Source organism: Arachis hypogaea, chromosome 20 (genome assembly GCF_003086295.3).
Source record: "Arachis hypogaea cultivar Tifrunner chromosome 20, arahy.Tifrunner.gnm2.J5K5, whole genome shotgun sequence".
Lineage (NCBI taxonomy): Eukaryota > Viridiplantae > Streptophyta > Magnoliopsida > Fabales > Fabaceae > Arachis > Arachis hypogaea.
The window spans coordinates 15444736-15460964 of NC_092055.1; the positions used below are offsets into that span (position 1 = coordinate 15444736).

A 16229-nucleotide genomic window follows, 5' to 3' on the forward strand; every position below is an offset into this window, starting at 1 on the left:
ACACCAAACTTAAAAGTTTGGCACCAGATTTAATCAAAGAAAAATTATTTTTGAAAAAGTTTTAAAATGAAAATTCCTAATTACCAGGAATATAAACACAATGCTCTAGCCAATTGAGTTATAAATTTAAAGTGTTTTAATAAGGTATTTAATGTATAAATTTTTTTTTTTGAAAACTGATATTTTGAAAAAGCACAAGAAAAACAAGAAAAATCACAAAACAAGAAAAACTAAAGATCAAACAAGGAAAATAAACAAGAACAACTTGAAGATTAAGAAAGAACAATGAATATAAATTCAAAAATTTCAATTGACACCAAACTTAAAATATGAAACTAAACTCAAACAGGAAAACTCAATTATTATTTTGTAAAAATTTTTGAAAAATTTAAAAAGAGAAAATAAGAATTTAAAAAAAAAATTCAACTAAAAACAATGATAGAAGACTCTAAACCAAAAAAAAAATTTCCTAATCTAAGCAACAAAATAAACCGTCAGTTGTCCAAACTCAAACGATCCCTGGCAACAGCGCTAAAAACTTGGTGCACGAATTGTAAATCACACTTTTCACAACTCGTACCACTAACCAGCAAGTGCAATGGGTCGTCCAAGTAATACCTTACGTGAGTAAGGGTCGAATCCCACGGAGATTGTTGGCTTGAAGCAATCTATGGTTATTTTGTAATTCTTAGTCAGGATATCAATTATAATTATCAGTTTGGATTGCGAAAAATAAAAGAGCATGAATTAAATACTTGTTATGCAGTAATGGAGAAGATGTTGGAGTTTTGGAGATGCTTTGTCTTCTGAATCTCTGCTTTCTCCCTGCCTTCTTCTTCACGCATGCAAGGTTCCTCCTATGGCAAGCTGTATGTTGGTGGATCACCGTTGTCAATGGCTACCATCCGTCCTCTCAGTGAAAATGGTCCAGGTGCGCTGTCACCGCACGGCTAATCATCTGTCGGTTCTCACTCGTGCTGGAATAGGATCCATTGATCCTTTTGCATCTGTCACTACACCCAACCCTTATGAGTTTGAAACTCGTCACTGTCATTCAATCCCTGAATCCTACTCGGAATACCACAGACAAGGTTTAGACTTTCCGGATTCTCAAGAATGCTGCCAATGGATTCTAGCTTATACCACGAAGATTCTGATTAAGGAATCCAATAGATACTCATTCAATCGAAAGTAGAACGGAGGTGGTTGTCAGGCACACGTTCATAGGTTGAGAATGGTGATGAGTGTCACGGATCATCACATCCATCATATTGAAGTGCGAATGAACATCTTAGATAGAAACAAGCGTGTTTGAATAGAAAACAGAAATAATTGCATTAATTCATCGAGACACAGTAGAGCTCTTCACCCCCAACAATGGAGTTTAGAGACTCATGCCGTCAAAGATACAAAGTTCAGATCTAAAAATTTCATGAGGTACAAAATAAATCTCTAAAAGTTGTTTAAATACTAAACTAGTAACCTAGGTTTACAGAAAATGAGTAAACTAAGATAGATAGTGCAGAAATCCACTTCTGGGGCCCACTTGGTGTGTGCTGGGGCTGAGACTTGAGCTTTACACGTGCCTAGGCTGTTTCCAGAGTTAAACGCCAGGTTGTAACCTGTTTTTGGCGTTTAATGCCAGAATGCAACATGGAACTGGCGTTGAACGCCAGTTTACATCATTTATCCTTGAGAAAAGTATGGACTATTATATATTTCTGGAAAGCCCTGGATGTCTACTTTTCAACGCAATTGAGAGCGCACTATTTGGACTCCTGTATCTCCAGAAAATCCATTTCGAGTGCAGGGAGGTCAGAATCCAACAGCATATGCAGTCCTTTTTCAGCCTGAATCAGATTTTTTTGCTCAGCTCACTCAATTTCAGCCAGAAAATACCTGAAATCACAGAAAAATACACAAACTCACAGTAAAGTCTAGAAATATGAATTTTACCTATAAACTAATAAAAATATACTAAAAACTAACTAAAATATGCTAAAAACTACATGAAATTACCCCCAAAAAGCGTATAAACTATCCGCTCATCACTTATCAACACCAAGCATCAATTTATCATCATCCAAAATTCATAATCCACATCATTTATCAACAATATCAACACTCACCTTCCATTACCAACAACATCAATATTCATCGTTAGCCAGTTCTTTCAATTTCTTTATAAGGAGATTTCAAGTTTGCTATAGGTATAGAATCCCCGCCAGAGGTTAGCGTTCTAGAAATATCGGATTCGAGGGCGAGGGGGAAGAAGAAAGAGCCCTATCTCATTAATCATCAACCATATCAACAAACCCTCATCAACAATAATAAATCACAATATTCATCCTTCATAGTCATTAAATACCAACAATCAACATAAAAATTCATATATTCCATATCCCAAAACTCTATATCATCATCACTATCTTACAACTTATCTTCAAACATCAAAATCACATACAATTAAACATACACCCAAACATCCAATCCTATCTTAAGGTCAACTAGCATAAGGTTCATGAAACATTACATATTACATAAAGGAAACCGAAACCATACCTTGACCGATTCCTAATATGCTCAAACACCAAACTTGATTCCAATCAAGCTTCTACCAAGCTCCAAAAACAAGCTTCAAACATACAACATAACCATGCATTATCAACTAAAGCTCACACTACATCAAACTGCAAGGATATAAAGGTTCTTTACCTTATCCAACGGCGATTGGGGCAAAGCCCAATAATTACCCACTACTAGAGATCACCTAAACAAGCAAAACCACAAAATCTACTCAAAACTATAACCCAAAAATGCAGAAATTCTAGGGCTGAAAACTGGAGCTTGAGATGCGATTTTTTACCAGATTTGCTTAGATAAAAACGAAGAGCTCGACGAGAGCTTTTTGTGGCCGCAAATGGCTGGTCAGTCGGAGCTCCGTAACTCAAGTTATGGCTTGAGGAAGATGGAGGTGAATAGTGAAACCCCTCTCCTCTCTCCTCTCAACTCAGCAGCGCCCCATTTCTTATTTTGGGGTGGAAATGAGCTGAAATGCTCATTTAATGAACATATATATGTTGGGCCTTGGGTCCGGTTTGGGCCCGATCCAACCCTTTAGCGTTTTTGGTCCGTTTGGCCCACTTTGGGCTAAAATCTTTAAGATTTTTCGATTCTAAATTATTTTTTGCCTTTTCAAAACAATAAATTAATTTTTTCAAAAATCTTATTTTTATAAAATCACGGTACTGGACAGTCTAGAGCCGGTACTGCCAACTTAAGCACCGGTACACATTTTTACAAAATCTTTCGCAAAAGACACATTTTCCAACTTAGAAAAATTCACTGAATTCAAAATTTACCTTTAAATTTTCAAATTAAAACTTCTAAATTTTGAATCTTTTCCGGGCACTTAAAACTATTATTTTATTAAAACGGTGATGCCGGTTCTTACAGCGATGATGCAGAGCAAGAGAGAGGCGCGGCGGAGCTAGGGCTACCGGTTGCAGAAACAGAGAAGGAGATGATGTGCTTGAGAGAGAGAGAGCAAGCAGCGATCTTTAGAGAACGCGCGTAAAGCGCGGTAAGAGCGCAGACAGAACTGTCGAAAGAAAGCGTAGACGGAACTGTCAAAAGAAAGCGCAGACAAAACTACTAGAAGAAGAAAGCGCACACGGAACTACCGGAAGAAGGAAGCGTAGACGGAACTGCCGGAAGAAAGAAGCGCAGATGAAACTGTCAAAAGAAGAAAGTGAAAACAGAATGAAGTGCAGGAAGTGCAGACGGAACTGTCAGGGCAAACGAAATTGCCGGAAAAAAGTCCATATTTATTTTTAGAAATTATGGCCATAGTGAATGATCTATTCTATGAATGGTAATTGTTTTCTTTTAGTACAGGAGTAACTAAGACTGAGGTAGGATTTAAGCTACATTTGAAGATTGATTATTTATTGTGGGAGGGGTTAAAACTATGATAAAAGTATGAAAAGAAGTATGATGGTTTCTTACCAGAAAAATAATAGCTTATCCTCTTAGATACTATGGCTATGATAATACAATAAAATTGTGAAAGAATAAAAAAAAGAAAAGATAAAATTCTTTTTAATGTATTTAATGTAGAGAATAATGCTACTTATTTATACTAAATTGATCATGAATTTTTAAAATAGCTAAAATAACCAAATTTTTTAGATGATTCTGTTAGAGAAAGATAAACATAACAAATTTAGAAAAGGATGAACATAACAAACTTGTGAAAGATAAGATATGATAAAGAAAAGATCAAAATAAGCGATTTAATAATTTTCTTTACACATGAATTATAAATTTAATTTTAGTCAAGATGATAAATATGTTGTATAAAAAATAAAAAATTATGAGTTCAACTATTAGTATTAACAAAATAACCTTTTTTTGTAAATTATATTTATACTATATATAATGAAAATATAAAAAACAATTAATTAAAATATATATTTAATTTTCTTTTCAAAAATACTCTTCATCGTGTATATATATATATAAAAGTTTTGTTAACTCTAATAATTAAATTGATCACTTTTTGATTTTAATATAACATACTTATTATATTATTATTATTATTATTATTATTATTATTATTCATATTTAATTCATAAAAATAAATAAATTAATAGACATATTAATTTTTATATATATAAAATAAAATTAATTTTAATATAGTATCAATATAAAAATAATTTTATATATATCTAATTAAAAAAATAATTAAATAATTATATAAAATATTTTAAAATATCATTACATTAAAATTAAAATTAAACTCTTGTATTTAAAAAAAGGCATCTGAAGATGCACAACTTTCCCCTATAATGCCTGTAGCCCTGTACAATAATCAAAATGAGCATTAATATTTAACACAAATCTATAACGTTAACCTCCCCAAAAAAAAAAATAAAAGAATATTTTTTTTTCCCGCATGCCATTAAGACTTTGGTTTGAAGTTTGAAGTTTGAACCGCTTATAGCACGGTTGCAGTTCAGTGTCGCACTTTCATATCACTCTCGTTGTTAATGTCAGAAGATTAGTTAAAAAACAACCTTGTGAATGGCAGCTGAATCGACCAGTTTTCTCTTTCGTTCGTTCTCCGCTCCCTCGGAAACTTCCACCGCCACTCAAGAGGTAAACCTTTTTTATTTTTGTTTCAAAATCTCATCTTTCTCGCGCCTCGTTCTATAATACTCATTTAATTTATTAATTTTTTTTATTTATTTTATTTATTATGGCTCTGTTTTGTTACAATTAGAAGATTGTGAATCCGCTATCATTTAGTGTTTTTGGTTGTTGAGAAAACAAAGGAACCAGAAGAATTCAGTGAAGGAGAAGTTTTAGTGTATGAACAGTGTAACCGTTTTTTGTTAGGTTTGTTTGTGTTTTTAATTTTATTATTTTATTAGAATGGTTTTTCCTTTTTTTTCCCATACTACTCAACGATTTCTGTTACAGTCTTTAATTGGCAAAAATTTGATTCATATATATAGTGAACTTGTTAGCTATCATCTATGTGGTAACTTTCCGGTGCCATCTTCTTTTTTATATTTTCGCCATGGTTTCCATCGCTCAGTTTGTGGATTTTTCTGCAGTATCACCTCACATTGCTCTTAATGACGATTGGAACCAATCGGTAAAAATTCGTTGATTGTTGTTGAATTGTTCTATTAAGAATAATTCCTTAAAAAAAATTGATGCATGTGTGTGAAGATTTTGAATTTTTTAGTTTATGTGAGTTTACCAATTGCAATAATTAATTAGTATTTCTTATTTCCCTTCGTTATTTAGTTTTTATTTTTTGGTTTTAGGGGGACTCCATGAGGGTACTTGGCGAATCTATTTCTTTTGGGAGGTTTTTGTCAGAAAGTCTGAATTGGGAGAGATGGTCATCGTTCACAAGCAATCGTTATGTGGAAGAAGCCGAGAAATATTCCAAGCCGGGTTCTGTTGCTGCGAAAAAGGCCTACTTCGAGGCTCGTTACAAGAGGAAGGCTGCGGAGAAACAGGCTGTCTTGGCTCAAGAAGCTAATGAAGCTTCAGGAACTTTCAATTCAGAAACACTGGAATCAAATTGCAACGACTCATCAGATGTTGCCGAGTTAAGTGCCGATGCGATTGCGACTTCAGATGAACAGCCAGACAAAGAAGCTGATGATTGCCAAGTTATTATTGATTGTACCAGTAGAAATAACCTTGATGTTGGACAAAGTGATTCAGGCATTTCCAATGTGCATGGAGAAGGGGACGGGTCGTATACTCACGTTATTACAAACGAAAGTTGTGTCATTACTGATGATTCTAACCAGCATGATCAAATTGAAATCCATCAGAATATTGCTCTCCCTGGAGAAGAGAAGAAGTCTGATCATGTAAATATTTTCTTTCTTATTTCTTTCTTTGTTTTATATCTGATTTCTTTGTATTTATTCCAGCGAGTAAATTTGTAACTGCAGCAACTCTAATGAAAATTTCTCCAATTGATGCTGCAGGGTGTCGCTGATCCTAGAAGTGGAATAAAAAAGAAGTCAATCAGCATCTTGACTAAGAATCGTAGGCAAACTTCACAGTCACTCCACATGTCAATCAATCTTTCCTCGGGCAATGGTGAAACAAGCAAAACAGATGCACAATCCAGAAATGGCGTAAACAGCACCTTGAAAAGTAAGAAGGCTGTTGAAGTTTCAATTGAGAAGAAGAGACTAACCGGTCCTTCTGGTGCCAATAAAACAAGTATGACAGCTACTGCTACTGCAGCTGTTAAACCTAGACCTGAAAATCACACATTGAAGGGTATGAAGCCAGGCGGAGGCTCTGTGGAGAAGAGACCAACTTCGAGCTCACTCCGTAGATCACTCAATCTCCCTTCTAGCACAGGCAAAGCAACTGAAATGGCTTCAGTGTTTGATAAAAGAATTGAAAGGAATCATTGTAGTTTGCGCAATATTCCCAAAGTTCGTCCACTGGCATCTAACATATCAACTAAGGTATTAACTCTTCATATTTATATCTGTGGCTTTTCTGAGAATGAAATATACTCCTTTCAAGATACCATTTAAATGTTTTGACTACTGAAGAGATTTCTTTTATCCACCCCCTTTAGTTGTCTTATGATTTCTCGAATCAAGATTCAGAAAATCCACCTTATCCAGGAAGAAGGTATTTTGTCTTTTGAACCTTTTTTTTGAATTAATAATATGCTAACTTTTACTGCTTGATTTGGAGTTAATAAATTTCACCAACACGAAAATGTTTTCCTTCTCAGGACTGAAGAGGTACTTAAATCTGTGTCTAGAGGTGTTGCTGCGAATGTGAAACTTCCCTCTGCCTCTTCTGAGTAAGTGCATTTTTAAAGTTGCTAATATTGTTTAATGGGCACTTTGTTGATTGCTACATTTTGCAACTCTCTGGCTGCTACTGCTTTTATGAACAAACATGTTGTCCTAATAAGTGTGATCCAGTAGAGATGTTTTATGCCTGTTTGCGAATGTAAATCTCAAATTGATAAATTCGAGTGCATAAGAATGTGTAAAGTTTACCTTCAAGGCAATGTGGCGATCTTATTATGCCATTTCTTTTCATATATTTTGCAACAGATGCATGAAATCTTCTAGCAGCAACAAAATTATTCATCGACCCCCTACCATGTCATCACCGTTTAGATTTAGAAGTGAAGAAAGAGCAGTAAAACGCAAAGAGGCACGTTCATATCTTTATACCTTAACCATGATTTCTTTTCATCATCACCACTAAAGGTCATTCTTACATTTCTTTTTCCATTTCTTTGTTTTCAGTTCCTTGAAAGGGTGTATGGAATCAAAAACAAAGTTGAGAAAATTCAGTTTCAAAGGACACCTGAGGTGAGTAATTTACAAGGTTTCTGCTACTACGATCTTTGAACTATTATTGATTCATTAGAGGCATAACTGCATAAGCCAATATGAGATCTTATGTAAATCAATCAGTTGTAAGAACTGAATATGATCTGATATATAAGCAGATTATCGGATGTTCTTTCAATCATGTGTTGTTCGTTCTCAATGGCAATAGCAACCCCTCTCTTTTCTCCTAAGAAGTTGATTAGTTTGTAACTACCTGTGCCTACTGAGTTGACATATTTAATTTGGATTTTACAGCAGAATAACATAAAGCATGATTTCAAGCTGGGGCAGAGCAGTGGCTCTAAACCCAAACTAAATGAGGACGGGCATGGTGCATCGTGCTCGCCTAGTAATCAGATCCAAAAGGTGTGTTTCCATTCACTTCTAATGTTGCGACAATGCTATAAACTGTGTACCGAGATAAACTCGATAGTCCAATAGCTTGTATTATCTATACACTATTTACCATCTCAGTTACCATCTTACACTATTCCCACATGATCTATTAAACATTAATGTTATAGTTGATATTTTCTTTTAACTATGGGAAATGTTCCTATTCTAATTTAAATATTTATCCTTTTTCAGACCTCAGTGACACATAAAAGCTTTGGAAATTCATGGAAGCCTCCAATCAGCACCAACAATTCCAATCGTGCTACAGAAAAACTCAACCGATCAACAAGGAACTCAGTAACTTCAATGACAAAGATCACACGAGAAAATGCTTCTCCAAATATTCAGCATTGAAGGGTGATATTGACCCTTGTGTTGACTTCAACTTTGTATCAGTGAAAATGATCAGCAGATTTTATCTTTCTGATGTGTAGTTTCACAGAAGTGAAAATTTTGTATTTTAGTCTTAGTTTTCTAGTTATATCTATAGATTCTAGAATATGAATAAGTTTTTGAACTAGGAAGGGATTATTTCCAAATTAGAACTCTGGTTAAAGCATAGGATATAAATAAGAAGGAGGGGGGGGGGGGAGGGGGTTGTACAATCTCTACTTGCATTGTTTTGCATGTCAAGAATTTTACCTCAGATGTTAGAGGTAATAGATGTGATAAAATGTAAATTTTCTGGCATAAAAATAATAAGTAAAAAAAAAATAGTTGTATTGTAGACCAAATAAGAGGTGTAACTTACATGGGAAAATATTCAGGCCTTTATTATACTTAGGTTAATCCAAAGTTGTAAAACATAAGAGTGAAGCAAGCTTATTAATTAAGATTAATGTTTGTAATCACTCATCATCACCAACTTTTTAATATATGCTTACACTACCCAAATCCTTAATCATTGGATAAAGAATACCCTAACCCTCATAATTGAAATCCCTTTAAAATAATATAGTTAGACTACATTACAATAACATTAAAAAATTGTCCTTTCAGGCATATGAGTTTGAGTTTTTGTTTTTAAGATGCAGGGGAAGGGAAGGGGCAGAGGACAGATCATGATATGAATAGACCTTGATCTATGACTGAATAATCTGCTGCTGAATCATAGTAATGAGTTGGAATTTCTGCAATAAGCCCTGGATCATAATACCCTATGTTCTGCAGGCTGAAGTTGATGTTAGAGCATTCCCCATGTAGCCAATTAAAATGCAGATCATCGTCCAAGGGTAGCGAAACTGCATCCAAAAGTAGGTTTCTCTGGCAAAATTCCATATCCGAAATGCTGTTGAGGTTAGATGCTTGTGTTTTCAATCCCAAATTTGTAGTTGAAATTGGTGCTGTTGATGGATCATTCATCATAAGGCTTCCTGGTTCGATAGGGAACGTGTTGTTGTCAACGGCCGATCCTATCGAACTCACAGAACTCTTATATTCACACTTGTAATCTGCACACAAAGGTTTTGTTTTGATGCATGCCGTGACCTCCTCCCCTGTCAAAGATGGAGAACTAATCGAACCAATTGATGGTGATTGATGATCAACTTGGATTTGGTGCTTCTTACCTGTTACTGGAAACTTGTGGCTTAAGTTACCCTCTAACTGAACAAGTGGCTTGTGATCTTTGAGTTGAATTTCTGGAACTTCATTCCAAGAGAATTGTGTTGGAATGGAGCAATCAATTACTGCCGTGTGGTTTCCTTCCGGCTCAAGAGAGTCAAAAGGTTGGTTCTTTCTCATCTTTTTCTCGGAAACAAAGTTTCTGATCATAGTTCTTCCTTTTTCTGTGGTGGCAGGCGGAGAAATAGTTCCGTTTGGATCACTGCTACCTTCATGAGTTTTGGTTTCCAGGTTCTGAAGTTGCAGTGCTCCTTCTGAATAACTGCAGCTGTCAATTGAAACGTCATTTTGTTTCTTGCTCCCTGAGTTCTGAACTCCAACAAGACTCCCTAGATCTGTTGAGGCTAAATCCGAGTTCATTCCGATTGAGTGAGACTTCAGATCGTTCTCTTTCTGAAGCCGGCTTAGGTAAAGGCGATACTTCTGAACAATAAAAATATTCTTGTTACTTAGACATCTAATCATGCATTGACACGTCATACAAACACAAACATCTAATTGGATGACAATGTAAAACTCTTACGGTCAATGCATAACTCATTATTTCTACCCGATACAGATCACTATACATGTTTCTATCTCAGATTTAAATAGCTTAAGGAGATAAGTGTAAACATAGCATCACCTGCAAGTGGCTTGCAACATTTTCTCTAGTCAGCCAAGGAACATTCATGAGATCTAGTATTTTCTTTGGACCAACTTCTGCCAAAAAGAAATGTTTCATCATGAATATTTTTTACTATATTTACTTGAACATAACTATTAAGTACTGTAAAATCTTACAACCTTGTTAAGAAAACTTACTATCAAATCCAATTTGATTCACTGCTTTAACAAACTTCTGGTGAAGATCCACAGACCAAACTACTCTAGCTTTCTTTGTGGATGATGGATCTATCAATTCTCTGTCATCGTGTTTGTTATCTGCATCTTTTCTTTTCTTAGTTGAGGTCATGTCTTCAAGGGCAAACAGGTTCCCATCATCGCATTGCTCCAATCCGTTTCTCATCAGGTGAATGCTCTCGAAACCTTCAAAACTCTCGAATTCTCTCGCCTCGTGTATCCTTTTCCTAAAGACATGCTGCCATATGTTTCGCAGTTCCTTCATCCTTATAGGCTTAAGCAGATAATCGCATGCTCCGTGTTGAACACCTTTCATCACCCTGCTTGTTTCTCCATCAACAGACATCACTGGAGACAACATTGCAAATTTCAATCAAATGGTTTTTAGAACTGAATGAAGAACTTTTCAAGTGTATTATTCGATAGAGAACTGACTAATCACAGGAAGATCCATCTCAAGTCCAACATGCTCTAGAAGTTTGAATCCATCCATGTCCGGCATGTTCACATCGCTGATCACTATATCATACCCGTCTTTCCTTTCGCGAAGCAAGTGTAGAGCATGCCTCGCCAAACAACACGTTGTCACTGAAGCAAATCAAGGAAGCAATCATAACTCCCAACATAAGATATTGACCATCATAACATAGCATATACACACCCCCATGAAAATAAATAACATGTGACAGAAGGAGGATTTTTAAGATACAAAAATGCTGACTTAACAGAGAGTTAAAGTCCATCTTATTCTTCTATCTGTTTCTCTACAGGATCCCAACTCGGAAACACAATGCTTGTGAGACAAGTCTTTTGTGTATTGGAAACAGCTTCTATCCTCCTTGAGCACAACTTAAGAACATAATGCATGTTGTTTGAGTTCCGAATCGCCAAGAGATAAACATCAAATAACCCTTCCACCATGAGTTAGCTTTTATGGTTGAGTTAGACTAGTTCATTTCTAAAATATATATAAACATTAAGGTCTCTATGACCCCTTGTATGTATGAAACTTTTTGCTTGCTACCAAAGAAATGATAAATTTGTCTTTCTAAGAAAACTCACTAACAATCATGCACAACTTCATTTATTCAGATTAATTTTGTAAGAGCTAAACTCAGATGCCTATACTACTGCATCAATTATCCAAATGGCATAGTGTTCCAAAAATACCCTATACAGTGCCATAAAACAGTTAATACTCATGGCTGAAAGATTAACAAGCATGAAATTCAATAAGAGAACTTCTTTTAGTAAACATGGTAACAGAGAATAGAATCACTAACTTATAAATTGTTCTGATTTCAATTACCCAACTTTTTCGTTTCTTATAAAATAAAACTTATCTTGAAACCTCAAATGACTAAGTTTTCAAGTAAAAAACAACATAAAATAATCTTAAAAAGATTTTTTTTAAAAAAAAGATTAAATAAAATGGAAAAATATTAAAATGTTCTCAATTTTAACATGTTAGACGAAAAAAAAAAAAGAAAAAAAAAACATCATTTCTATTAACATAACACAGTAAAATTCAGATAGTAACTTAGACCCAAAAATATCATTAAAGGCAATCAAGAAAATTTCATATTATCAATTTTGGAGAACCATAGTCCATAGCGCAACAATTAATTATTACTTCAAACTTAGCACATACTATATAAATAAGATAAGAAGAGTGACATATATAGTTAGTGATGAGTTGAAAGAAAGAGTAGCAAGAACAAGAACCTTCATAGGAACACTTCTTGAGCATCTTTTCAAGGATCCTAAGCCATGTTGGGTCATCATCAACAACAAGGACTCTTAGACCTGCTGGAAAAGCATCACGTCTTGGTGAAGAGAAGCAACCATTATTATTGTCCATGCTTCTCTGAAAGAGAGAGAAAGAGAGAGAGAGAGAATGAGAAAGTGAGAGGCCTAAGGATCAGAGTAGTGCTTGTGTTGTGTTGTGAGTTCAAAAAAATATTTGGGTTGGTTTCTTTGGCTTATATTAAGGCAAATTCAGTTTAAAAAATTGTAAAATAAAATAAAGAATCAAGCACCAAAATTATCCAAACTTATAAAAATAAAAACATTACATGCACACAAAAAATTAGCTATTAAATTAATTATTAAGTTATTGTGTATGAATATATGTGGTATTAACTTATTTTTAATATATTTTATATTTTAATATATATTCTATACGACAGACTGATTTAATGATTGATTTTTGTATACATATGGTATAATTATAAAAAAGAATAAAACTTTAAAATTACCCATCAAATATCATAGTATATTAATAAAAATATCAAATTCTTTTAGACGTTTTGTCAAACAATCAATCATCTTTTGATGTAGCAAGTTGTTAAATAATTAATTTGTCTAAATGATTTTTTTGGCTAGTTTAATTAGCGTTATATTCGTATATTTGGATAATTTACTGCTTTATTTTTTTTTAAAAAAATAAACAGTGTGTGTGAATGTGAGAGAGAATGAGAACCATCGAATATGTCTCTTTTTTTGCGTGCTTGGTCCAAAAAAAATTAGTACTATTTTCAAAGAACGTAGGTAGGAACTGGGAACATAGTAGTAGTGAAGGTGTTTTTTAATGTGAGTTTATAACTTTAGAGCCGAAAGATTATTATGGGAAGTGTATAATGTATAGTGTATAGTTTAGGACTATAGGGAGATACTGATCGGTCACTATAACAAGTTTGAATTCAGAAAATGACACTAAGGAAAAAAACAAAAGACAAAGTGGATGAGCATTGGGTCGGATGAAGAACACTGTTCAGATATACGAAGTAGGCATCAAAGATGGAGAATTATATTTGTGCACATTTTTTTTATTTTTCAAATTGATATTTTTAGAATTAATTTAAGAAAAAGTATTAGGGAGTTAACGTTAATTCAGCTAACAAATTTAAAAATTAATCAATAAATTAACATTAAAATAATTTAAAATTAAAAATATTAAAAAGAATATTTAAAAATAAAATAAAACTAATTTAGAGTATAGAATTTATAATTTAAATTTTAGGATTTTAGATTTAAAATTTAGGTTTTAGAATTTGTTGAGATTAGTAAATAATAACAATATTTAGTGATAACAAATATATTGGTGGTTGAGTTAAAAGTTCAATTGAGTTTAATCTTTGTACTTATTGTTGCTGGCCATGTTTCATTGTGAAGCCCAAACAAAAAAGACAAGCAGTCTAACTAGAAGAACCAAATGCAACCAAGGCTACCAAATAGAAATGAGTTCATATTCCAATCCATTGCCATTTAAGAAAAAGAAAAACAATCATCACTAGTACCCGGTGGTGCTATGTTGTTTCGGGTAAGACACATGAAAAAAGAAAAGCTTCACTTTTACATTAATCACCAAATCAGAAGAAAAGGAAAGCAAATTAAGAAAGTTAGGTCAAATCAAAATCAACATGCACAAGTTAAGCATAATCAGAAGAAAAAAAAGTAAATTATTTCCATTAACATGCAAGTCAATTACTTGCTGATTTCTCCTTCCCTTTGAGCATCCATTTCGAGCAATATAAAGAAAGTGGCGGCTACTTTTCTCTACTGTAAATCCATGGCTAATATTGAAACTTGGGGCCAAAGCACAAGGTTAATGGTTCTGATTTATCAAACCTATTTAAGATCTGTTACCAATGAAGCTGCATTGCTTAACTCTGGGTTCAAATTGCTGTGTTTGGGGTTTGAGTAAAGAAAAGAAAGTGAAGACCTCAGTTGGTTCAAGAATCAAAGAGTTGACTTTGAAAACAAGCAACCTCACTCCATACAAAAAGAAAAAGGGGAGCACTCTGGTAAAGATGTAAATTGGTACAGATTTACAGATATTTTCTCACTTTCATTGTTGTATTGACACGTGGGTTTACTGTTTCTTCAAAAGTTTTGTGTCAAATTTTTAAATGGCTGGATCATTTGGTTGTGGCTAAGCCAAGTCTCTCCCACGCAACAGTAGTGATTGTCGTAGGGGTTTCTGAGCAGTAAGAGGTCTTTTTGTTTAAATGGCTAGTCTGGATTGATAATTTCAAAAATTAATGGAAATAAGGTGTTTTTGGATCTACTAGAAAAATAAATGAAATTAGGTCAAATAAATAAATACGAGAACAATACTAACAAAAAATAATAATAAACATGAGAACTATTTAATAGCTATATTTAATTATTTATAGGCTTTAGCCAAAAAAATAAAAAAAGTTGTTTCATTTGCAGGCTAAATATTATTAGATTTTATTTATTATTTATATTAGCTTAGTAGCTTTTTTAGGATTAGTTCAAAGAAATAAAATTTAAATATAAAAGGTTCATAAAATGTTTGTTGTACTGTAATTTTAAAAAGAATTGCTTGGTTGCAAATTTTAACTACTACTATAGCATTTTTTCAAATATAATAATTTTCACAATAACTTATTATACTTTACTAACATTAAGGACACTATAATTTTCAAATATAATAATTTTTACAATATCTCTGCTGCATTTAGATATGTTAGAATTTTTAATTTGAGAAGAAATACAAATTGAGAAAAAATAATAATGAAACATCTGAAGAAAAAGACGCATATAATGGAAATTTTAAGAAAAAAAAATTAACTTTTCAAAGTAACGAATTTTAAAACAATATCAAATACATAAACCAAAAGAAAATATCAACTGTAGAAATTTTGAACAAATTAAAATAAAATACTAATAAATAGTCCAACCGACACTTAAAAAATTTATTTAAAATAAAAAATTAAACTTACATAAAGATGTGGTGAAATATGAAACAATAACATCTTTAGAAAGTGTCTAATAATTTTATTTATTTTTAAATATTCAACAATTAAATAAAAAGTGACAAACGAGCTATACTTTAAATGACATAATTTTTTCATGCTCCTTAGAGATTGCGAGTTCGAGTCTCCTTATTTTTAGTAAAAAAAAAATAATTAAACAAAAAGTGACACATAAATAGTTGATGAAACTAACTCTACAATGTAGCATAGGGCTCACAATACATACTTTATCCGTGGCTACCCAACCCCGCCCAATCCGGTCGGGTAGGATAGACTACTCGACCCATTGCATGTATGGTAGAAGGTAGAGATCTAATTTAAAGTATTAATTTTTTATTTTTTTATTTTATTAATATGTATGAAATTTGGAATGATTGAATTTTATATTTTCTTTAAAAAAAATTTGATATTTATGCAGGTATGATAGGGTAGGGTTTAGAACTTTAGAATATGGATAGGGTTAGGATTAAGAGATTTCAACCCGCGAGTAGAATATGATAGAATTTTAATGAAATTTTCAACTCGCGGATAGGATTAGGATAAGATCCAAATTCTATCCAATTCTATCCTACCCTGCTCATTACTAGTCCTAATATAGGACCAATAATGATAGAAAATACATGCACTCATCAAATATTAAACATGATAATTGTATGTCATTGTAAAATTTATATAA

At 33.1% G+C, this 16229-nt stretch overlaps 2 protein-coding genes across 5 annotated transcripts; one reads left to right on the forward strand and one right to left on the reverse strand.

Moving 5' to 3' along the window:
• Positions 1 to 4880: 4880 nt before the first annotated feature.
• Positions 4881 to 9154, forward strand: LOC112783557 (uncharacterized). Of its 3 annotated transcripts, none has more exons than XM_025826549.3 (9): positions 4881 to 5160; positions 5838 to 6398; positions 6519 to 7013; positions 7130 to 7185; positions 7292 to 7363; positions 7623 to 7725; positions 7821 to 7886; positions 8163 to 8273; positions 8496 to 9154. In XM_025826549.3, exons 1-9 carry the CDS (start codon positions 5086 to 5088, stop codon positions 8655 to 8657), a joined length of 1701 nt encoding a protein of 566 aa, XP_025682334.1. In that variant the 5' UTR covers positions 4881 to 5085; the 3' UTR covers positions 8658 to 9154. The 3 variants fall into 3 exon arrangements, with proteins under 3 accessions (XP_025682334.1, XP_072085718.1, XP_025682336.1); XM_072229617.1 differs by having other exon boundaries at positions 4960 to 5160; positions 8166 to 8273; positions 8496 to 8800; XM_025826551.3 differs by having other exon boundaries at positions 5026 to 5160; positions 5818 to 6398.
• On the reverse strand, positions 9051 to 12732 carry LOC112783556 (two-component response regulator ARR11). Of its 2 annotated transcripts, XM_025826546.3 has the most exons (6): positions 12495 to 12732; positions 11205 to 11357; positions 10731 to 11117; positions 10552 to 10628; positions 9872 to 10349; positions 9051 to 9799 (listed from the first exon to the last, which is right to left on the reverse strand). In XM_025826546.3, the coding sequence occupies exons 1-6, from the start codon at positions 12628 to 12630 to the stop codon at positions 9363 to 9365; spliced, it is 1668 nt and encodes a 555-aa protein (XP_025682331.1). In that variant the 5' UTR covers positions 12631 to 12732; the 3' UTR covers positions 9051 to 9362. The 2 variants fall into 2 exon arrangements, with proteins under 2 accessions (XP_025682331.1, XP_025682330.1); XM_025826545.3 differs by having other exon boundaries at positions 9051 to 10349.
• Between the last annotated feature and the right edge of the window lie 3497 nt (positions 12733 to 16229).

What these genes read in the sequence shown, in the direction of transcription:
- LOC112783556 (XM_025826545.3), bottom strand. Translation starts at nt 12,630, where the DNA reads ATGGACAATAATAATGGTTGCTTCTCTTCACCAAGACGTGATGCTTTT. An exon ending in GAATCAAATTGGATTTGATA is followed by an intron (nt 10,629 to 10,730) that starts GTAAGTTTTCTT and finishes TCTTTTTGGCAG; the next exon opens with AAGTTGGTCCAAAGAAAATA. An exon ending in ATGTTGCAAGCCACTTGCAG is followed by an intron (nt 10,350 to 10,551) that starts GTGATGCTATGT and finishes TTTATTGTTCAG; the next exon opens with AAGTATCGCCTTTACCTAAG.
- LOC112783557 (XM_025826549.3), top strand. Translation starts at nt 5,086, where the DNA reads ATGGCAGCTGAATCGACCAGTTTTCTCTTTCGTTCGTTCTCCGCTCCC. An exon ending in CTTCCCTCTGCCTCTTCTGA is followed by an intron (nt 7,364 to 7,622) that starts GTAAGTGCATTT and finishes ATTTTGCAACAG; the next exon opens with ATGCATGAAATCTTCTAGCA. An exon ending in GAGCAGTAAAACGCAAAGAG is followed by an intron (nt 7,726 to 7,820) that starts GCACGTTCATAT and finishes CTTTGTTTTCAG; the next exon opens with TTCCTTGAAAGGGTGTATGG.